Source organism: Scaptodrosophila lebanonensis, unplaced genomic scaffold (assembly GCF_003285725.1).
Source record: "Scaptodrosophila lebanonensis strain 11010-0011.00,11010-0021.00 unplaced genomic scaffold, SlebRS2 tig00000024-arrow-pilon, whole genome shotgun sequence".
NCBI lineage: Eukaryota > Metazoa > Arthropoda > Insecta > Diptera > Drosophilidae > Scaptodrosophila > Scaptodrosophila lebanonensis.
Window position 1 is genome coordinate 19,364,355 of NW_022060538.1, and position 20,782 is coordinate 19,385,136.

At 39.1% G+C, this 20,782-nt stretch overlaps 5 protein-coding genes across 5 annotated transcripts in view; 3 read left to right on the forward strand and 2 right to left on the reverse strand.

Moving 5' to 3' along the window:
- LOC115620521 overlaps positions 1-3,629 on the forward strand; it is a 41,544-nt gene extending 37,915 nt beyond the window's left edge. Inside the window, exon 6 of the transcript XR_003995225.1 lies at positions 3,524-3,629. The gene's annotated coding sequence lies outside the window, so the exon portion shown is untranslated. The remainder of the gene's footprint in view (positions 1-3,523) is intronic.
- LOC115620519 (serine-rich adhesin for platelets) overlaps positions 1-3,707 on the reverse strand; it is a 63,556-nt gene extending 59,849 nt beyond the window's left edge. Inside the window, exons 1-2 of the mRNA XM_030513785.1 lie at positions 3,666-3,707; positions 1,761-2,803 (exon numbers count right to left, since the gene is read on the reverse strand). The gene's annotated coding sequence lies outside the window, so the exon portion shown is untranslated. The remainder of the gene's footprint in view (positions 1-1,760; positions 2,804-3,665) is intronic.
- A 933-nt stretch (positions 3,708-4,640) lies between these two features.
- On the forward strand, positions 4,641-5,942 carry LOC115620632 (ubiquitin-like domain-containing CTD phosphatase 1). The gene is made up of 2 exons (XM_030513962.1): positions 4,641-5,016; positions 5,072-5,942. The coding sequence occupies exons 1-2, from the start codon at positions 4,650-4,652 to the stop codon at positions 5,872-5,874; spliced, it is 1,170 nt and encodes a 389-aa protein (XP_030369822.1). The 5' UTR covers positions 4,641-4,649; the 3' UTR covers positions 5,875-5,942.
- LOC115620630 lies at positions 5,917-17,044 on the reverse strand. Its single transcript, XM_030513960.1, has 8 exons — positions 16,351-17,044; positions 13,022-13,417; positions 12,746-12,935; positions 11,189-11,429; positions 10,884-11,064; positions 10,587-10,800; positions 6,999-7,202; positions 5,917-6,936 (listed from the first exon to the last, which is right to left on the reverse strand). The coding sequence occupies exons 1-8, from the start codon at positions 16,418-16,420 to the stop codon at positions 5,982-5,984; spliced, it is 2,451 nt and encodes an 816-aa protein (XP_030369820.1). The 5' UTR covers positions 16,421-17,044; the 3' UTR covers positions 5,917-5,981.
- Positions 7,394-10,107, forward strand: LOC115620631 (kinetochore protein NDC80 homolog). Its single transcript, XM_030513961.1, has 3 exons — positions 7,394-7,595; positions 7,654-7,713; positions 7,774-10,107. The coding sequence occupies exons 1-3, from the start codon at positions 7,525-7,527 to the stop codon at positions 9,935-9,937; spliced, it is 2,295 nt and encodes a 764-aa protein (XP_030369821.1). The 5' UTR covers positions 7,394-7,524; the 3' UTR covers positions 9,938-10,107.
- Positions 17,045-20,782: the final 3,738 nt, after the last annotated feature.

Below are 20,782 nucleotides of genomic sequence, written 5' to 3' on the forward strand. Positions count from 1 at the left end.
TTGCATAAAAATGTTAAACGAAAAGGCAAATAAAATGGAAATACTTATGCATGTACAAGTATGTACATACACACTCCTTATAAGTATGTTAGTTAGTATTTGTTCGAACAAGTTTTGTGAAAGTGTTGACTGTGTAGTTTTTGCTGCTGCGGCTTTTGGCCAACAAACAAATAGTTAATATCAGTTTTATTGTTATTGCTGTTGTGGCGCTCAAAAGTCGCAATGCCGGTGGCAATCACCATGATGAGTGCTGTCTGTGTCTAAAACAAAAGGCGTAGGCCTGCGTAGAAACATGTTTCAAGGCATTTGTCTCTGCCTTTTACGTTCAACGTTTCTTTTTCACTTTATTGACAGTTTCTATTTTTTTCATTTTTCTTCACAAACGTGCAAACATTTGTCGCCGTCTGCTGGCCAACTCAAAGACAACTACTGCACTGTCCATGGGCTTGCGCTCGAATTTTTCATCTGGTCGCTTACCTTCTTCTTTTATTTTTTTTTTTGCACCGAAACGCCCGTTTTCATTCATAAATACAATTTGTTATGGTTACGTGTCTATTATTTTGACCAAGTTGTTGTAGTTGTTGTTGTGATGTGCAGGCAGGAAATAAGACACGTAGCGCACAATAAATGGCATCCTATGGAGGTGTGTGTGCGGAAGGCACGCAGAATTCGGCCATTTCAGGTGCTATAAACTTTTTGTTGCTGAGCTACTTGTATGTACACTTGATTTAATAGTTAATACTATTTGCTAAAAATATATCCCTAAGGTGCTGGATGGACTGCACTCACAAATATATCTCAATCACAACATTATAACCATACTTTGACTTTGAATAAATTTCGCGCTATATTCTAATATTCTAATATGTATTCTAAAACAGCTTTATAGGAAGGGTATACTATAAAGTCAGCTGCGTAGCCAATGGATTCTTTGGACACTTAATAGATCTGGAATCAGTATATCTCCAAAAAACCCAACACACTAGTACGTACAGCGACCGCTGTTTGTTTATCGAAATAGACTGGATAGGCTATAGGATAGAAGCCCGTACTGAAATTATGGAACTGGCAGACCTTTTCAAATTAATGCTCGTACCCCGATTGCCCCATTACCTAAATATTATGTTATAGATTCTGATTTTTATGAATTATACATATACATAAATATGCAGAATAAGCACAATCAAGGTGCCGGTGACATTTCTAGTTAAATACAAAATGAAAAATAATAAATAATCAAGGAACATATCCATTAAACGTTTGTTATGGAATTATGTTACGTAGATGTTTACTTTGAAGGCTTTTAAAAAATAATTTTAAAAATAAAACAAATATAATTACGATTGTTATATACTATGTGAGTAATACTAATGTTACTTAATTGTACTTTTAAGTCTTTGCTTAAAATGTAACGGATAGAGGTACAGAAATGTCTTAAGCCATAATCCTATAGCTGTTAAAGATGGAGAAATATGAAAGGGCACGGAAATCTCCTCTTCATCATGAAATTGGCTTAAAGAACAGTATTTGAAAGTTAATTTTATAGAAGGAATCAAAAGTTTCTAAGCACTTCCAAGAGAACGAACGCGAAGCTCACCCCCAGACCGCAATTCAATAGTTCAATGTGAAAACCAACACCTTTGTATCAAATAACAAAATATTTTCGCCATATTGATTAGGTTTTTTGCATATGGACAAGAACTTGAGAACTTCTTAAACAATGCAAATATTTAAATAGAGGCATAAAGTTAATAACTTACCCGCTGTTAAACAATATCGTGGAAAAAGATTTTCACCAAGTCAGCAAACACGAAATATGCGCGTAATAATTATCCAAAGAAATTGTGAGCTTATGTTTGTTTGTGTTGTTTATTATTTTGTATGTATGTATACGTGTGTATATATGATGTATGTATGTATGTAGGTATGTTTTGTGAAATGCGAAACTGTGACCGACCGGCGAGTTTTTTAAAAGGTGCTAAAAATTTTGCTGTTTTGGCTGCTTTCGTCGCGCCCCACAGACAAATTATGAATTATGGCGTACAAGAAGGAAAATGGTCTGAGAACCTTTTAACTTGGCTTTTAAGCTGACCAACTTTGTCTGGCTGTTGTTGTTGTTGTTGTTGTTGTTGCTGGGCACGATTTGGCAGTTCAAGTATTGAGCGCGTTTACGTTGACGTTGTTAACTCGTTTTAAGACGTCGATTGGCAAAAGGCTCAGCCACAGAAAGGGAAGGCCTCTGACTGTTGTTGTTGTTGTTGGTGTCGCTTTCAGAGACGCCCTGCAGTTTGTTGTTGTTAGTTTTGGTTGCGGTTTTTACTGCCAGCGCGGACGACCGACGGGACGTGCAGCGCGTCTCGGTCTCGGTCTTGGAATTGGTATCGTTTTCAATGCGTTTTCGTACCGTAACAAGTCAACTTTTTCTTCTTTTGCACTTTTGTTGTCGTTGTTTTTGTTGTTGTTATTGGCCGGTTCACTTTTAGTTAGAATTCGATATGCCCGACGTAAAGGAGGAAAACAAAATCAAGATTTCTTTATGAATCACTTGCACATTATTATTTACTTAACATTATTGGTCGTAAATATTTGTGTCGTTATTTATTTTTTTGTCGATTTTTGTGGTTGTTGTGTTTTTTTTTTTCTTGCTTTGTTATTTCGTTTAGAAAGTGGGTTAACTTAATCACCGCGACTTGTCTTTGCCTTATGCAAATTTTTGTCGTTTTCATGTGCCAACAAGAATGTGCACGGTCTTGCGTGTTTGCTCTCAAATTCCAATTTGTGATCTGTTTCGATTCTGTTTGATCTGATGTTTGGCAAATACTATCAACTTCATTCAACTTTGTATTACTCCGTTGCTCTATCTCTTCACAACTTCTACAACTTGATTTTCCGCTTGAGACGTTTGCACTTCAACTCGTTTCGCTCGCAACTGAATGGAAGCCCCTGAGACATGCGCAGCCACAGCTTGAGTCGCAGACGCGGCTTCGTGCTTTGTTGTTGAACACGATCTTCGTGCGCAGGTGAGGCGAAAACTTCAACAACGAAACAGCAGCACAAAGCGTAATACGCGAAGTGAGCGTATAGCTTTTTAACGGCTTTTCTCCCGCTCTCTTTTAAACTTGTCGCAGTGAGTGCGAAGCGCGTGTTGAGGTGCAATACAAAAGTTAAAAGTTGTTTCCTTGCCCACTAGAGATGAGCATGAGTCGGCTTTTCAATACAACCACGAGACGGCCTTTTTAAAACAACCGACATTTTTCATAAGCTACCCCGCATGGCCCGAAATGAAATTGTGTTATCTTTTAATATAAAAAAAATGTTCTAAAAAATCTAATCACTAGCAAGATGTCCAAATTGCTTGAAGTATAAATACATACATACATATGTATATCTATAGATAAAACTATATAATCAATTTCATATACTCCTACATATATGTATATGTAGATATAAATTTCATTAATAATGCTCAATGGGAAATACCTTGCAAAATATTAATGTACATACTTCCTTTTTTATGGCTTAGATCCAACAAAAGTGTTGAAGTTGACATTTATATGATGTTTTTCGTGGTACATCGTGATTTTCGTGCTTACCACGGTGACTACGAAGAAAAGCACGACCTATGCCCAGCTCTAACACACACTCAGAAGGAAAATAAAACATACTTTGTACGTCAAACAAGAAAAACGCACGACGATCGTCTCCGCTCGAGTCTGTTGTTTGCGTTGCTCGCGCCTAATTGAGACTGATGCGTGCGCGTCGAGAGAATTTTCATGCCGGCGGCGGCGCGGTCAACGTCGCTGCAAGTCGTCACAGCATCACCCACTTTTGACACACACATACATAAATACACATGCATATGTACATACCCACACATAATGCCTCCACAAGTGGTAGTCGGCAACGAATAAAGATTTGGCGGCGCCGATTATTCTTAGTTGCTCATAGGACGACGCGGTGAATAATCTGAATTTCCATTAGGCCAGAAATCGGCCAAGCCATATGTTGTTTAATAAATGAATAAAAAGTGGACTACGAACGAAGAAATTTTTAATCATTAATCTGGGATATATGAATGTACACTTATGCATGTATGCATTCGTTCCCATATGCATCCATGGGTTAGTATGTATAGCTAATATACACTCATCGCCACTTGAATATGACACCCTCTACCCTGTCTGTCTAATGTTCAAAAGTCGAAAGCAGATTGATAAAATACCGATATTTGTGCACGTTATCTTTGTGCATATAGTATTATTTATCTTCTTTTAAATTGCAAGTTTTGTTCAAAAGCCGTTAAATGTTTTTTGCACTCTTTCTTAGGATGCATTAAAATGTAGGCAACATTTAAATACGACATAGTTTTCGAAGACGTAAGTAAAACTGTCTTACTGTCTTGTCTAAAATCAGGGAAAATTGTTCTAGCTTGCTGGGTTTAAAAGAAGCAGGCGATAGAAAAGAGACTTAAGGGGTGTCCTGTGGCGAGCCCTGTATGATTTTTACATTATAAATAAAATAAATAAATAGTGCCATCACCAATTTTAAATGAAACAGTAAGTTTATTTTTAAAATAAATTTTGCCCAAATTTTAACTTGGCGTTTATAGCGTGATCTAGATTTTTATTTTTAAATTTGAATTTAAACATATGGTAGCCTGGTGGTGCCAGTGCGCTGGAAAGCGTTGTAGTGCTGCCATTTGTGAGTATGTAAGTACTTTATCGGACATGAGTAAGCAGTGCTGCCAGACCAAAAGACTTTCCTGTCAAAAATTGAGAGTAAACAAATTAATTCCGACTTCGAAAGCAAAAACCACCAAACGTTTGGCAAATAATAACAAATGTCTGCACGAAATGGCTGATATAAAAGAAATTGTTATTGTTGTCAAATGGAGCGGTAAGGAGTATCCTGTCGACCTCGCCGACCAGGATACTGTGGAAGTGCTGCGTCATGAAATTTACCGCAAAACACAAGTCCGCCCCGATCGGCAGAAGTTAATAAATCTGAAGCACAAAGGTAAGTCGTACTTCAACAGCTGGTGAGTAATAATGCCTCATTTTGGGTTTTGCAGGCAAGCCCGCTCCCGACAATCTGAAGCTCAGCCAACTGGAGCTGAAACCGAACTTTAAGCTTATGATGGTCGGTTCTACGGAAGCAGACATAGAGGATGCATGCAGTCTACCGGATGATATTGGTGAGGTCATCGATGACTTCGATGATGCCGAGGAGCGTGAAGAGTCTGTGGCGAACTCTGCTGTGTACTTGGCAAAGGTGCAGCGACGCGTGAGGGACTATAAGATCACAGAGCTGTCGCCACCGCGAGAAGGGAAGAAGCTATTAGTGCTAGATATAGATTATACACTCTTTGATCATCGCTCGCCAGCTGAGACGGGTACAGAGTTAATGCGCCCATATTTGCACGAGTTTCTGCAGTCTGCCTATGAACATTATGATATAGTTATCTGGTCGGCCACCAGCATGCGGTGGATTGAGGAGAAAATGCGCCTTCTAGGCGTGAGCAACAATGAGAATTACAAAATCATGTTCTACCTCGACTCGAATGCCATGATCTCAGTGCACATGCCGGAACGCGGTGTGGTGGATGTCAAGCCGCTGGGCGTTATCTGGTCATTGTACAAGCAGTACAGCTCCACCAACACGATTATGTTCGACGACATTCGTCGCAACTTCCTGATGAATCCCAAGTCTGGTTTAAAGATACGACCCTTTAGACAGGCCCACTTAAATCGCAGCAAAGACAAGGAGTTACTCAAACTTTCGGACTATTTACGTAATATAGCCTTGCACTGTAATGACTTCAATTTGTTGAACCATCGCAAGTGGGAGCACTACGATCCCAAAAAGAATTCTTAGACCTATGTCAACAACTAGTCCATTATGTAAAAGACTTCCGTGTTTGTTTAGATGGACAGTAGTTTATTAAATTAAAATGATTTTTATATGAACAAATGTTATTAACTCTATAGCGTATAGCCGCCCTGATCTGCCCAATGCACTCTTCTAGCCTCTAAATACTCCTCGTGCAGCCGCCGCCGTTCCTCCTCCAGCTTGGCCAACCTCCGATACCGCTGTAGCACCATACCGCATCCAAATAGTAGTGCCACCTGAAATATCAACCACAATATGAAGAGCGCAATCAATAGGCTTTGATTCATGCAAATATTGTCGAGATGAAGCTGGTCATCAATGCCGGCAATGAGCAGGACGCCACGCTCGCCATATAAATAACTGTTGCTGTTGGTCTGGTCAGGGCCATGCACACGCAGATTGTAATTCAGAGGCAGTTCCGACTGTTGACCCACTTGTCCTGAGGCGCTGTCGTTACTTAGCGGTGCCTCGGGCACCACATCGACGACTGTGGAGATGTATACAGGATTCTGCACTTTTGTGAGCACCGGTTGGTCCAAAGCTTGACGCCGGCGTCGTCGCCAACGCTGATTTACGTGATCATCAGCTCCGTAATGCAGGCAATTGTTGGGCGCGCATTTATTTCCACAGAACCGTATCTTCACATCAAAATTTACATTGGAAGTGCCCGAGAACTTAAAGGCATGAAAGCGGGCCCGCAGCATATTTTTGGAGTGGGTGCGAACGCGCGTGAGTGCTGGAAAAACACTTACGTCCGTGGGACAGCCACGGTCGTCGATCAAGAGAACATAGTTCTGATTATCCTGCGTCTTGGCCACCAGCGAGCTGGCACTAAAGTCCGGCAACGGTGCTAGTTCTAGCTCCATATGCTGCGCCAGTTGATGAGGGCTATACTCGGCGACGATTTGTAGCTCCAAGTTTTGGCCAATTTGCACATCGTTCATTTCATGTTGGTGGGATAAATCGACTATTTGAAGAGTAATTTTTGGTTGTGGATGCGGGGCATCGCTGCTGTTGTAATGAACTACTCCCTCATAAGGAAACATGCTGAAGTGAGAAGCATTTATATAGTATTTCGACCGTTACTTGTTTTCAGTGAAAGGACTTACTGCTCTGAATATTCCATAGAAGACTCTAGGGCTATGGCATTGGGTATATGCTCCGTGGCGTCCACACTGCTGTCACCTCCACGAGCAACTGCCCTCAATGTGTTTGTGGCATTGCTTAGAATACAGCCCACCTTGATAAGCCGGTCGCCTTGAGTTTGTACATTTGGATTGTTCTGTATTACCACCAACGCGGAAATAAAAGTTCTGCAATGATAGATTAACGTTAATAATATAGAAACAACATCTAATTTCTCTAACAAAAAGTATTTTGCCGTTTAAATTAAACAACGCGAAAACTGAGTATATTTTAAATCGCTTAACCGATTACAAAACGACCACTTCAGCCTATCGATAACTATTTGTCCTAGCTACAATCGCTACATGTTTCCAACACTGTCAATCAAACGAAGTTTCGATAGTGCAGTTTAATTTCAGCGCTCGATTTCGAATACGACGCTTCGGCTTCTTTCCTATTGTAAAATAGAATTGTAGTAAAAGCGTTCTGGTTACACGATAGAATATAGCCATGTATCAACCACGTCGCACCAAAGACTTTCATGAGTACGACGATGGCGACTTTAACAGGCGGCAGACAAGGTAAGAATGTTGAAATAAAATGTGCAGCTGCGAACTTTAAAAATTATGTGTATTCCAGAGCTCAGGGCCGTACCCTAGTCACTCCATCGCCCATGACGACCATGCGTTCCTCGACACGGTAATGTATCCTCGCAATGGTGAGGTGATAATTCTTTTAAACAGCCTTTTCACTTTTCAGACAGACGATTCAGGGTCGTGCCAGTCGTTTGGGGCAACCGGCGCCTTTGGATAGCGGTCGTGGCGCGCTTTTTGGACCACCCGGCTCAACGTCAAGGTCGGTTGGGTCTTCTGGAGCAACACCCATGCGCATGCGCGCCACCTCCGCAGATCGTCCGACGGCCTTACACTCGGATAAGAAGTGGGTTCAGGAGACGGCGCAACAAATATCCGATTATCTGCAGCAGCTGTTGCCCTCGCATCCAATGCCTGGTCTTTCCAGCGATTTTTTTGAACGCAACACGCTGCGCCAAATGTCAACAAAGCAATTTGTGGGCATTGTTAATTTGTTCTTGCAGCAAATTATGCGAAATCACACAATAGGCAGCAATCATGTAGAAGACATTATGAGCTCAATGCAGAAGATTAAATATCCGTATACACTTAACAAGTCCTGGCTTATGACGCCCACCACGCAGCATTCGTTTGGACACGTGATTGTTATGTTGGACTTTCTGAAGGACTTTGCGCCGCCGTTAGACAATGCGGAGTCCAATCAGTTCCCCTTCATGGACACAAGCGAACAACACAGCTATATGCATAGCAATACTACTGACTGTTCCTCTGCTCTGTCAACCACCCAGGCGGCGGCTTTTCAATTAGACGAGGAAGCTAATGGTCATATATATGCCGCTGCCGTACCTGGCTTTATTGCATGGAACGATGGAAATGATGACGAGTTCAATGAAGCGCAGTGTAGGATTGGCGACTATCTGATCAGAAAACGTTGCGATTTGCCCAATGTGGCAGCTATCAATGCGGATATAGAGACTCAGCAGCACATTCTCAAGGAGCTGGAGGAGCAAGTGGCTGCTCACACTGACGAGAAGAAGGAGCAACAGCTAAAGCAGCTGCATGCGGAGAAACAGCGTAAGCTCAAAGAGCTCTCAGCAACTAGAACAAATACTACGGACCTCTGGAAAAAATGCGAACAAATGTGCGAAAGTAGCAAACTCCAAACGCAGGAACTCAAGAAACTGCGCACACAGCTTGGCCAGTTAAAGCAAGCAGTCAACCAACAGAAATGGACAGTACATCAATGGGAAAGCCTTAAAACCACTCTAGAGGACTTGCAACGCGAGGCGCAGGTGTATGAGCGAGAGCAGAGTGAGCTCAACGACCGAAATCTTACGCAGCAAGTGATGCTGTCAAGGACCAAGAAGCAGCTCCTTGATCAACTGGAACAGTTCAATACCAATCTGCGTGAGATGCATTATTCTGGGCTGTGCAGCGACCACGAAATGGATAAATGGACGCTGAAACTACTCCTCAACCATAGTAAGGCGCAAAAGAGACTTCAAAAAATAGAAGAGTTAAGCGCTCTGGCGAAAAAGAAGCATGTTCAAATGAAACAACGTTGTCAGCACCTGGACCAGCTTCTAACGAAGGCCTCAGCCACCAACACAAGTTTACAGCTGGAGCTGAACCAATTTAATGCCCAGGCATTGGCTCATAAGCGGCAGCAGCTGGCGAATTTCGATGCCAACAACAAGACCAAACATGCCATGTGGGCACAACACCGTCTCGATGTAAACGAACGTCACATGGAGCTAGACACCAAGTTGGAACAGCTGCAGCAGAGCATTAGTGAGTTCGACCAAGATCTATCCAACATACAGCAACGAAACAATGAAGTTATGTGTGCAGCTGAGAAAAGGCAAGAGGAGCGCATGCAGTCTAAACAAAACTACATAAATAAGTATGAACAGGTGCTTGAAGTGGCGCAGCAGGAGCTGCGCGAGTTCAAGATCACGTTGGATCAAAATAATTCGGTATTGGTTGGTGCAAGAGAACAAATAAATGATCCAATCGACGTCTCTGCTTTCAAAGGGGATCTGGAGCGGATCTTGAAGCAAAATAGCAGCTATACTCAGAATAATGACTCAGACTGCCCCACGTCTCAGCCAAACGGTCAGATGCCACCTTCGCAGCTCGACTCAGGCGAGAAGATGGACAAAGTGCAGTCTAGGATTGTCGACTATTTGAATAGCAAACGCGGTGACGTTTCACATCTAGAGGCCCTCAATGTAGACATGGAGCTCCAGCAGCAAGTTCTTAAGGAGCTGGAGAAGCGAGTGACTGCCATGGTCGACGAGAATAAGGAGAATCTGCGAGCCGACGAATAACATCTCTGCCCACAAAGTTGGGAAACATTAGAAAGCTGTTGGAATTGAAAAATTAATTTAAAGATGTTGCGTTCTGTTTTAAATGCACAGGTACGTTGTTATTTACTTATTTATATATTGTAAAAGATTTTGAAATAAAAAGTTAGTGGAAACTGATTCCAAAGCAACAATGGGACCAAAAGTTCTAGATTCCAGATTGATAAACCTCATTATATCATTGGATATAGTCTTAGATTTTGTATGTTTTACATAAGATTGTCTTTTATACCCTGTACCCGTAAAATGGATGTATTAGGCTTGTACCAAGTATATAACAGGCAGTAGGAAGCATCCCTGACCCCATAAAGTGTTTATATTCTTAATGAACATTACGAGAGAAATCAATATGAACATGTCTGCCCGTCTGGATGAACGTCTGGATTTCGGAAATGGTTGACCCCACATTAACCTAACTTGGTATCTAGACGCTCCTAATCCCTACTCAACACAAGTTTATTTTATCCAGTTCTACGCCCACAAACTGCTTCTGAGCGTATATAACGTCTGAAGGTGGATGTTCATCTATCAAAATTACTATTATAAGTACTGTACAAATAGTGATGAGGCCTAAAAAAATGTTTTTGGATTATAAAAATTGTGCTCATAGTACCTTTGGAAGGCTTTGGTCATCTCGTAGGCTCTCAGGACGCCACAGCGGTTCTCCTTTGCCTCGCTGCCGATTTGCAGGCGTAGCACGACACTGTCATTACCCGTTCCTCTCGCCAGACAATCCTTCGAGTGCATGCTGGCATACATGTTACCCACAAACCAATCCCGCGGCCTATACTTGATGCTCATCTCGTCCCGAGTACACACAACCTTCACTGTGGAATGCATGGGGGATGGGAGATGTGAAATGGGAAATGTTAGCACTCAAAGTCTACTTGCTAACTGACAGGCTACTCACCATCCAAGCACTTGACGCGCCGCATGTACACGGAATTATCACGCAGCTTTAAACTGCGTGGTCCCAGCGACACAATATCCTCCGAATGCAGCAGACACTCGGAACGGGTCAGTTGATTCACATAGTAGAAGGAGATGCCTTGGCAATAGAACTTGGACTCGTGGGAGCACAGCGCCTGGCACTGAAAATGAAAAACGAACAGAGAGACAGCGCGCATACACATTTCGGGCTCATCATCAATCACATTTCCAATCACTGGACAACAACCATAACAACAATGGCAAGAACACGAGCAGCGAACACACCTCTTTCTGGGTTAGGCCCAAATATCTGGCTTCCGCGTAGATGAAGCTGCTGTTCGCATACAGCTCATAGGCGCAATTGTCGTTCTCAATGGCGCGCTCATAGCATTGATTCTCCATGTATTCCTCATCGTAGGGTGCGGTCCGAAAAGCATCCGGCTGTATGGTCTTGTCCCTGTCGCTCAGCATGCAACGGCCGAGCGTAATGTGCGGCGGAGGCCGTGCTCGTCCATCTTGTCGGAATCTATAAGGGTGTATCAGACGTTGTTTTTAATGATCTACAAATGTACTTATACCATAGCTGATTCATCTGGCTGCGCACTGTGGAAGGCGCTACCGGCTTTTTTATATACAAGTTTTTCTAAAAACTCTAGAGCCAAGCTGTACAAGTTTAATTTTATAGTTGGATTGATTTGAACAAGAACTCTTCAGTCAGCTAGAAGTTTTCTTAACTGTATTGTCCTCAGACTATGCAAATATTCCAAACAAGCAAGATTGATTTCAATATGCTTAGTGCATTAAGTTTACGTATAAACTTATTTAGCAGTCTTTAACCGAAATAGTTAAAGGCTTTGAATTGATTTTAAGAATTTGAAAATAAAAGTTCCAGCAACCGGAAAAGCAATCCATAAATCCTTACTAGACTTCAATAAATCAGAACAACACAATCATTGTACAGTTACAAAGATGGACTAAATAATAAAATAAAGTGCATCCAAAAGTAAACAGGATTTCAAATAAATTACAAAAAGTTTACTTTTTTTCGAGTCCTTAAAATTGTAAGGTTAAAATTTAGGTCACTTTTTGTAATTTTTTACCGATAATACAATATATTAAAGATGTACCTAAGAATATCTGGGCCACAAGAAAGTGCTTATAAAGTGCTGTTTAGTTTAGTTTATATTTAAATCTATTAACTGAAGAAGTTCATAAGAAAGTGGATTCTAGCATTTGCCATATTATGTTGAAAGTGTTATTGAACATAAATAATCGGTGGATATAATTATATATCGCAAATTTGTACTCGAGTGCGTTATTAGCTGTCCACAGAACCTAATTTTCCCGAAGGTTTGGCGGTCAGAATAATATATTTTCAAAGCATTTTCAGAAATTTTCATTGCACAGAAAATTCAAACTCTAAATGGGGAAAAATTGGCTCCAAGGTTTATATGAAAAATCGGAAATTGATTTAAAATTCAAAAATGAAAGCACTTGACTTGATTTATACATATGCATGCCTAGGAACTAATGCCTAATGTTATTTTCCAACATTTAAGAAACGGGTGCATTTAAAAAACATTTTCATCCGCCTGGAGTGCCGACATGTTCCACTGTGCTGTGATTTATGACTTCACTTTGGCGGAATGCAGTGCGCAAACAAAAAAGCAACACACAAAAATGCGAGCCCACGTGATATCATGATATCATAAGCACAATGTCAAAACAGACGACAGAAAGGGAAAAGCTTTCGCATTAAAATTGCATCACACAAGCAATTAATCGGTATAGAAACAAAAAACAACAAAAAAATAAACACAAAAGGCAAAAACTGTCAATTACCTGGCACGATTGTTCCGATACGATGGCGCAAACGAGGCGGACAGGCATTTGAATTCGCTTTCGAAGAAACACTTTTCGGCGCACTCACGACGCGTGACCAGCGTCGAAATGGTCTTTTTGCTCTGAAACACCAGACTGCTGCCTGGGATTTTCGTCAAGGCCCAGCGGCGACCTTTGCACGCATCAGGAACTGCAGAAGCAACAACAGAAATCATCAAATTAGCATTGGACCACACCCACGCCCACAACTTCCATCCCCCACTCCCATTTACACACCTCTCAGGCAAGTTTTTTCGTAGAACACGGCCTCTGCATCCGCCACCAGAGCCAGTTCATCAGAAATGGCCAAATATCGCGCTGTCCGCTCAAAATATGAGTAGCCGTAGCACTCGTTCGTATCCAGCAGATGGACGTAGGCAATGCAGTCCGGATCCTCATTACAACTGCGCCAGCACAGCTCACTTGCCGGCGGCTCGTTCTCGTCCCGACTGTGGTAGTCCTCATCCTGGTAGGGGTTGGGCGCCCCACTGCGCCGATTACGATCTTTGAAATTGCTGGCAGTTGGCGGCGCGTAAATCAAATTCCGAGCACTGAGGTAGTCGAGCGGCGGTCGAAATCCGACGATTTTTTGCAACTGCAACAGATGCAGCGGACATTTGAGCAGCAGGGCAGCTGTGGGTTAACAGAGGCAGGGAGGTGCATCATTATTTCACGCTTGATGGGACCCCGTGTATGCATATCGACGAGGCCCAAGCACATGCTAATGATTTGCGCATGATTGAAAAGCAAACTTTTCTAAATTACTCACTAGTCATAATGGGCTATTATTTAACTCCCGGCATATCAATTTCGATGAGCACATTCTCGTACTACAATACAATGGGGGTATGCGAGGGATAATGGATTGATTGAATGATCGAACTGCGATGATGCTATCACAATGAAAAACAAAACCCAACCAGGCCCTACAAAATAAAGAGGCTTCCATATGCACGTAGTATGGCGTACTAGTAGAACTGGTACTATATTAATTAAATTCTCTAATGGCATCAGAGCCTTAATTAGCTTCATTTTAAATAAATACATATTACGGACATACTTGTACAACTTGATTTGATTTAAAATTCAAAGGGTGTTTATTATTTCAAATATCTGGTTTTTTTTTTTAAATTATTTTATGCTAGTCTATTTGGCGCTTTGGCAATAAATAAACCCAATAATATGATAAGAAATTTCATATTATTTATTGCCGGTTTTTTGGAGCCTGTCATCTTTTTTTCCTGTTTGTTTGGCTGTCTTTAAAAAAATTAGTCTACAATTTATAGGCAAAATCTGTTTCCATACCAAAAAGCAGCTTACGGGTACATACAAGAATTTTACTGCTTTAGTTTATTATTTTACTAAATATGTCATTAAAGGCTTTATACATTTTGAAAGGTTAGAATTTGTTTATCAACTAACACATAATTTCTAAAACTTGTATTTCCTTAATTAATTCAAGTTGTCATTAACCTTTTGATAGCTTAGATAGTATTGCTTGGAATTGTTTTTCCAATTAATTAGACATAAAAGTAAAGTTCTTTAGAACTACTTTGTCTACTAGGAACTGGGGAGATCCCTACAAGTATATCTGAACTAGACCTGTCAGAAGTTCCCATTTGGTCGATTCAGATTCATTTTACTTATCTACTTCTCTGCCACTTCAATATATTTGAAGGAAGTCAATATTGCATCACCGGAGCATTGGCCCCAGTTCTATGTAGTGGTTGATTTCTGTTTTAAATAACATCAATGTTTGCCTAAAATGGGCTTATTGAATTAATTGGTTGTCATCTCTCACATATTAAATTATATAAAGCTTTCAATTGGATTTAAATTGAAAGAAGCAATGGTGAAACGAAGCACGTCTTTGTTGAGTATGTTCTATGTTAATAAAGTTCATAATGAAATAAAAATCACACAAAGCCCATAATAGAGCTAAATGAGCTGTGTTTAATTGTGTAGTTAAGCTTAAAACCTTATTACAAAAACTACGGCGTACCTTTTCCTATACATCTCCCATATATTAATAGAATTAAGCAAAGCACTTTCTGCCAAACAATTACGAACTCATCTCCCGCGGCGTTCTCTCACACGCCCGTAACTCGATCTGCGTCATTTTGGTTTTGCCCTCAAGCTCAACAACAACAGATTGCACTTGAAGCCCCGACTTGACTCGACTCAACTCGACTCTATTGAATGCAAATCACAAGTGCAAGTGCATGGCAGAGTTATGCGAATACTTGTGTGTGTGTTTGCAGTAAGCGGCTATAAATACTTGTCCGACGCGCGAACGCTCGGGGTTGTTAGTAATTTGCACTTCACTTACAACTACAACTACTATCTATATATACACTTGGAAAAAGAAATGCCCAAAGTTTTTCATATATCTGAAAATAAGGGAAACTTGTCTCTTTGCTGTGTGGTGGACACTCTTGCCATTTGCATAGACTTTAGTTTTTATTTATTTATTAAAATAACAGATAAACCAAAGGCGTCTTACGCTAAAAATAGTCAAATAAAAATATCTAAATCTAGAGCTGATATATATTAGATAAAATGTGGACATTTACATTTTAAGAAACCTTATAAAAAGCTTCAAATTGTTTCATTTTTGCAATTATTTATAATTTCTAATAATTAGAATTCTTTTACAAATTAAAATGTTTGTCCTAATACCCAACAACATTATAAAAGTTTGCTTTTTATAGCACATAGGTATTATTTTCACTGAAAATATTGCATTATCATTAATATAGATAGTATAAACTTTGCGCGTATTTTCAGCCGTTTAAGTTGTATTTTGTAAAATATACCGAATTCTAATGACCTTTCAAGAATTCATAGAGGCCTATTCTTTAGAGGGAAATCGCGCATTTCCTTTAAGCCTAAACAAAAAACAGTGTGATTGCGAGCTATAAGATAACAATTAACTTGACTAATAAAAAGAAATGCAACACATTTAAAAGTTTTCTTATTCTATCATATAACAATTATATATGAAGAACATATTATTTCTGCAACTATTTTGCTCAGTTTAAATGCCAGTTTTCGTCTTAAAAACTGTATATAAATAAATTGAAAAGTCATTTTTCTTTAAGTTGCAATATATTCGAGATAATAAGTATACGACGCGAGAGTTGAAGACTAACTGAAGCAAAAGCTTTTGCCAAACCGTCCAAAAATTCTAATCAAATCACATTAATTGAGGATCATTTTGTAACAGCGAACTTTTGTATTTCTTTGAGTGTATTTTTGTTGTTGCAAAGTTGTAATAATGTATGCTGCATAATCGATTTGTTATATCGGGATAAAAGGTATATGAAGCGAGAGTTGAAGACTAACTGAAGCAACAGCTTTTGCCAAACCGTCCAAAAATTCTAATCAAATCACATTAATTAAGGATCATTTTGTAACAGCGAACTTTTGTATTTCTTTGAGTGTATTTTTGTTGTTGCAAAGTAGTAATATTGCTTATGCTGCATAATCGATTTGTTTGTTGTGAGTAAATATGACAAATTAGCCAAATACTAGGAGGCCTGTGGACTGACAAATTTAATACTTACCGCTAATATTTTGCTGCACTATTAGCAGAAATATTGCAAATATAAATTTGCATAAAATTGATTCTGCCATTGTTGTTGCTGTTTTTATTGCATTGCAAATTATTTGGCAAATAGTAAAATGTAATTGAAATCGACTAAAAATTGCACGCACTAGCAATATGTGTAAATGGGGCGGTAAATGGGCTTTGTTTTTGTTGGCTTTTTAAGTTTGATGCACATATGCACATACTTATGTATATGTATGTGTATATTGTTTTGGCACAACTTAGCTTTAGCACTTTCAATTTTATTTACAAACGAATCAATAACTTTTCACATTTGTTTGCATGGCAATTGTTTGTAAATGGAGACATTTTCATATGCAAACAGGTCATCAGCAACACAAATAACAACAACACGAGAAACGATAGCATTCTGTCATGCAATATGAATTAGGCTTTGCACACATTTTAGACCAATTAGTTGGGGGCATCGGGGATCATACTACGAGCATTGATATGCTAATTGTTTAAAATATTTCTCCTACACTTGTGCATTATTTAGTTGTTCGCACAAACACACACAAACACACACACACACTCAATGGCACAGTCGCCATTTGACACTTCCATTAGGCAAATGCACTTTGCTGGTAATACCTTATTTTACTTTTAATTATACTTTAGTATTCTTTTTATTTTATCGTTTCGTTTTTTTAACACACGTCTGGCGCGCGCGACTCCCAACTTACAAATAGATGAGCCGCTCGGCGGTCGCTCAGCTTCAGCTTTAGTTTCAATTTCAATTTCAAACGGCAGTCTCAGCTACGAACTGCACACAATGTGTGTGCTTTTGTGTATGTAAATTATACGAATACCTTTGCTCAACAGCATCGTCAATCGAGCGGGCGGTCTGGCTAACCGAGCGTATGAGAAACTTCATGTCAACGTCGCCGACGCCGCCGTCGCCGCTGTTGCTGCCACACTCCGCTGATTAGATCTGGCCGATGTGGTCGCAACAGAATTGCTCGCTGGCTCGTTGGCAATGTGCAATAAACAAAACTATTTAACGCTTATAGTCTGCGACATCGGATCGGGGAGGTATCGGATAAGAGTACGCCTCGTAGATAGCGGGGGTGGCCCAAAACATGCATTCACATTCGAATGCGTGTACACTCCAAGCGATAAGTATTCGGACCAATCCAAGTAGAGTTGGGTTGATTGATTGCCATAGATGTAGACATCCAGCGACTGTTCAAATGAAAATAAGGAGGCAGGCTAACACACGACAATATTGAGTGTCATACTAATGATGATGATGATCAAAAAAACCACAGATTAATTTCAGCAACAGTTTCTATCAAAGGCTTGGGTAATGAGAATACAAGAAATCAGCTGCAGTATAATTATTTGATAAAACAGAAGTTGATGCAATCTAGAAGACTTTTCTGATATACAAGTATTAACCTTTTCTCAATTTCAAATTTATGCACATTCTCAGACACGAGATTGGCTTTTAAAACTTTCGGGAATTAGAGAATCCTATCCTATATTAGACTAAAATTCTTGATCAAAATTAGCTCGCGAATCTACTTCGGAGAAATCTTCTTCTTATATGAATCCATTTATTATTAACTCGAATATTAAGTGTTGATAAAACAGAAGTTGATAAAATCTAGAAGACTTTTCTGATATACAAGTATTAACCTTTTCTCAATTCCAAATTTATGCACATTCTCAGAAATGAGATTGGATTTAAAACTTTCGGGAATTAGAGAAGCCTATCCCATATTAGACTAAAATTCTTGATCAAAATTAGCTCGCTAATCTACTTCGGAGATATCTTCTTCTCATATGAATCCATTTGTTATTAACTCGAATATTAAGTGTTGATAAAACAGAAGTTAATGCAATCTAGAAGACTTTTTCGATATATTAACCTTTTCTCAATTCCAAATTTATGCACATTCTCAGACACGGGATTGGCTTTTAAAACTTTCGGGAATTAGATAAGCCTATCCTATATTATAATATAATCTTTATATAATTATATTATAATCTACTTTGGAGCAATCTTCTTCTCATATGAATCTATTTGTTATTAAATCGAATATTAAGAGTTCCACCAAAGTAGTAGTAGTAATTTTTACTAAACAACTATATTGAACTAGTAATTGCTTATAACATGTGTATACCCTATACCTAAAAGGTAAAAATGATTAGGTTTGTGGAAAATATACCACAAACACGAATCTCCGCCTCATAAATTATTTTGGGAATAGTGTAATAAGCCGATCTGCCGATTTAAAGGCGCTATGAGACAACCTTGAATGAATCGAAAGAATATGGAGCGGGAGAGTGTTTCACAACCTTACAAAGAATACCTTTTTACTGTAGAATCTGAAACAAAGATGTAGCCAGAGAATGTTTTTAAATTTTTTTAAGGATAATATAGTGAGGCAGTGCATTCTTAAGCGTTAGGAAGCTACTTTTAGCACCCACTGTGCTCATCCACACATGGGTATCTATCAACAACACATCTGAGCGTGTGTAGCTGTCGTTGTCTGTTTGCACAGTTGGGCCCTGGACAGGCCCAGCGTCTCTGTAACTGTTGCTGTTGCTGCTGCTACTGTTTTTGCTGTTGTTGTTGTTGTGGTTGTTTTTGTTGCCAATGTTGTTGTATTCAATGGCACTTTTAACAGTTCAGTGGTTTTAGCGTTGACAAAATTTGTTTTCAGTTGTTGTATTCGTTGCTGTTATCGTTGCCGCCGCTTCGTGAATGAATGAACAGCCCAATGATAAATTTGTTGAATTTATTTATGTGGTTGTCATTGCTGTTGTTGTTGTTCTTCTTCTTCATACATATTATTGTTTTGCTGCTTTAGTAAGGGTATTCACAAAACAAAGCAGTAATAACGATAAAATAACCACAAAAATCGCTTATGTTAATATCTTTCTTTTAGATTATTTGTTGTGCTTGTCAGCTATCACTTACAATTCTTGTTACTGTTAATAAAAATAACAAGATTTATTACACACTTTTGCGTACAAAAGATCTGATCCCTTTATATCTAGTGTTCTAGAGGCGGAACTTTAATTAACATTAAGAAACATTTTTATTTTGATTAACAATTTGAACAACTGCGAAAGTCTTAAGCAAATAAGCAAACAATTAGTATTACAATCATCTTTTGACTTTTTTTTATTGAGTATTGCCTTCAAAAATGTTCAATGTTTAGAGCGTATACTATATACATATACTTATGTAGCTTAGTGCATATTATTGATCACTATACCCCAAATAAAAATTGCATTTCGTTTGTAAGTTTTTAAGTTTTTTGTAGTTGATTTAAATTAGATTTGATATATACATATTAGATTTTAACATTTTTAATAGTTGATTCGCATATTTTCTGGTGTAAAAAAGAAACAAACGTTGACTTGAAATTAAGCGGTTGTTTGGTTTGTCAATCATATGCCCAGCAAGTGTATTGAATCAAGTATTCCTTACTTTTCATATCAGTACTGATACATACTTGTTTGAAAAATAGTTTTCTATTAAAAATGTGGATTTAAATTCTACACAATGTACAAAGAGATCATCACTTAAAACAAATTGCGACATTTTATTACAATAAAAGGGAAAATTAGAGTCACTTCAGCTTTTTGTATTACTCTGCTTGTAAAGAGTACTATATGTTGCAAGAATACCCCTGTTGTTGTGTTCTCATAGCAATTTTTGGAGCATTGCTGTTGGCAAGTACTTGTGTGTGCAAGCAGTTGGCAATACATTGCGTATGAGTAATTATTAATTCCTTTTGAGGCTTGATTTCTAATTAGCCAAGCGTACTTATTTAATTAGCAATCCAGTAAAAGGGCATATAATTAGCCATTACATGAGCACCGCATCGACTTGTGGCGACCTTAGCGACCCCCTTTAAGTATATTGCCAAGTTGGCCAAGGCCGCAGCCGAGAGCAGCCCAGCCCTGATGCCCAGCACCTATGTACATTATGTACGAGTATGTACGACCAGCAAGCAAATGTCTTGGTTGAGTGCGAAGCAACCTACATTGACATTAAATATATGTGCACGTAAATATGGATGGACACACGCAATGACTAAATTGGCTAGTGGGTGATCAGTTGATTATGGCTATGCGTTGTGATTGCTTGCCAGCTGAGGTTAGTTTAGTTAGAGTGGTAATGTCATTAGTAGCGCAACGATAATTTGTTAGCCCATTAATTTGAACTCATCTCAAATTACAGAATTTTGATTACATCGACATATTTATATTTTGGTTAATAGCAGCTACAAATTTAATCAATACGCGGTTTGGTGCTATAAATTGTGATTCACTTAAGCAAATGAGGGCTAACCATAGAAAAGTTCGTGGTGCTGTGTTCGTCCACATACTTGTATTGATTGTCGAAGATGTTGATTTCGCAACAAGGA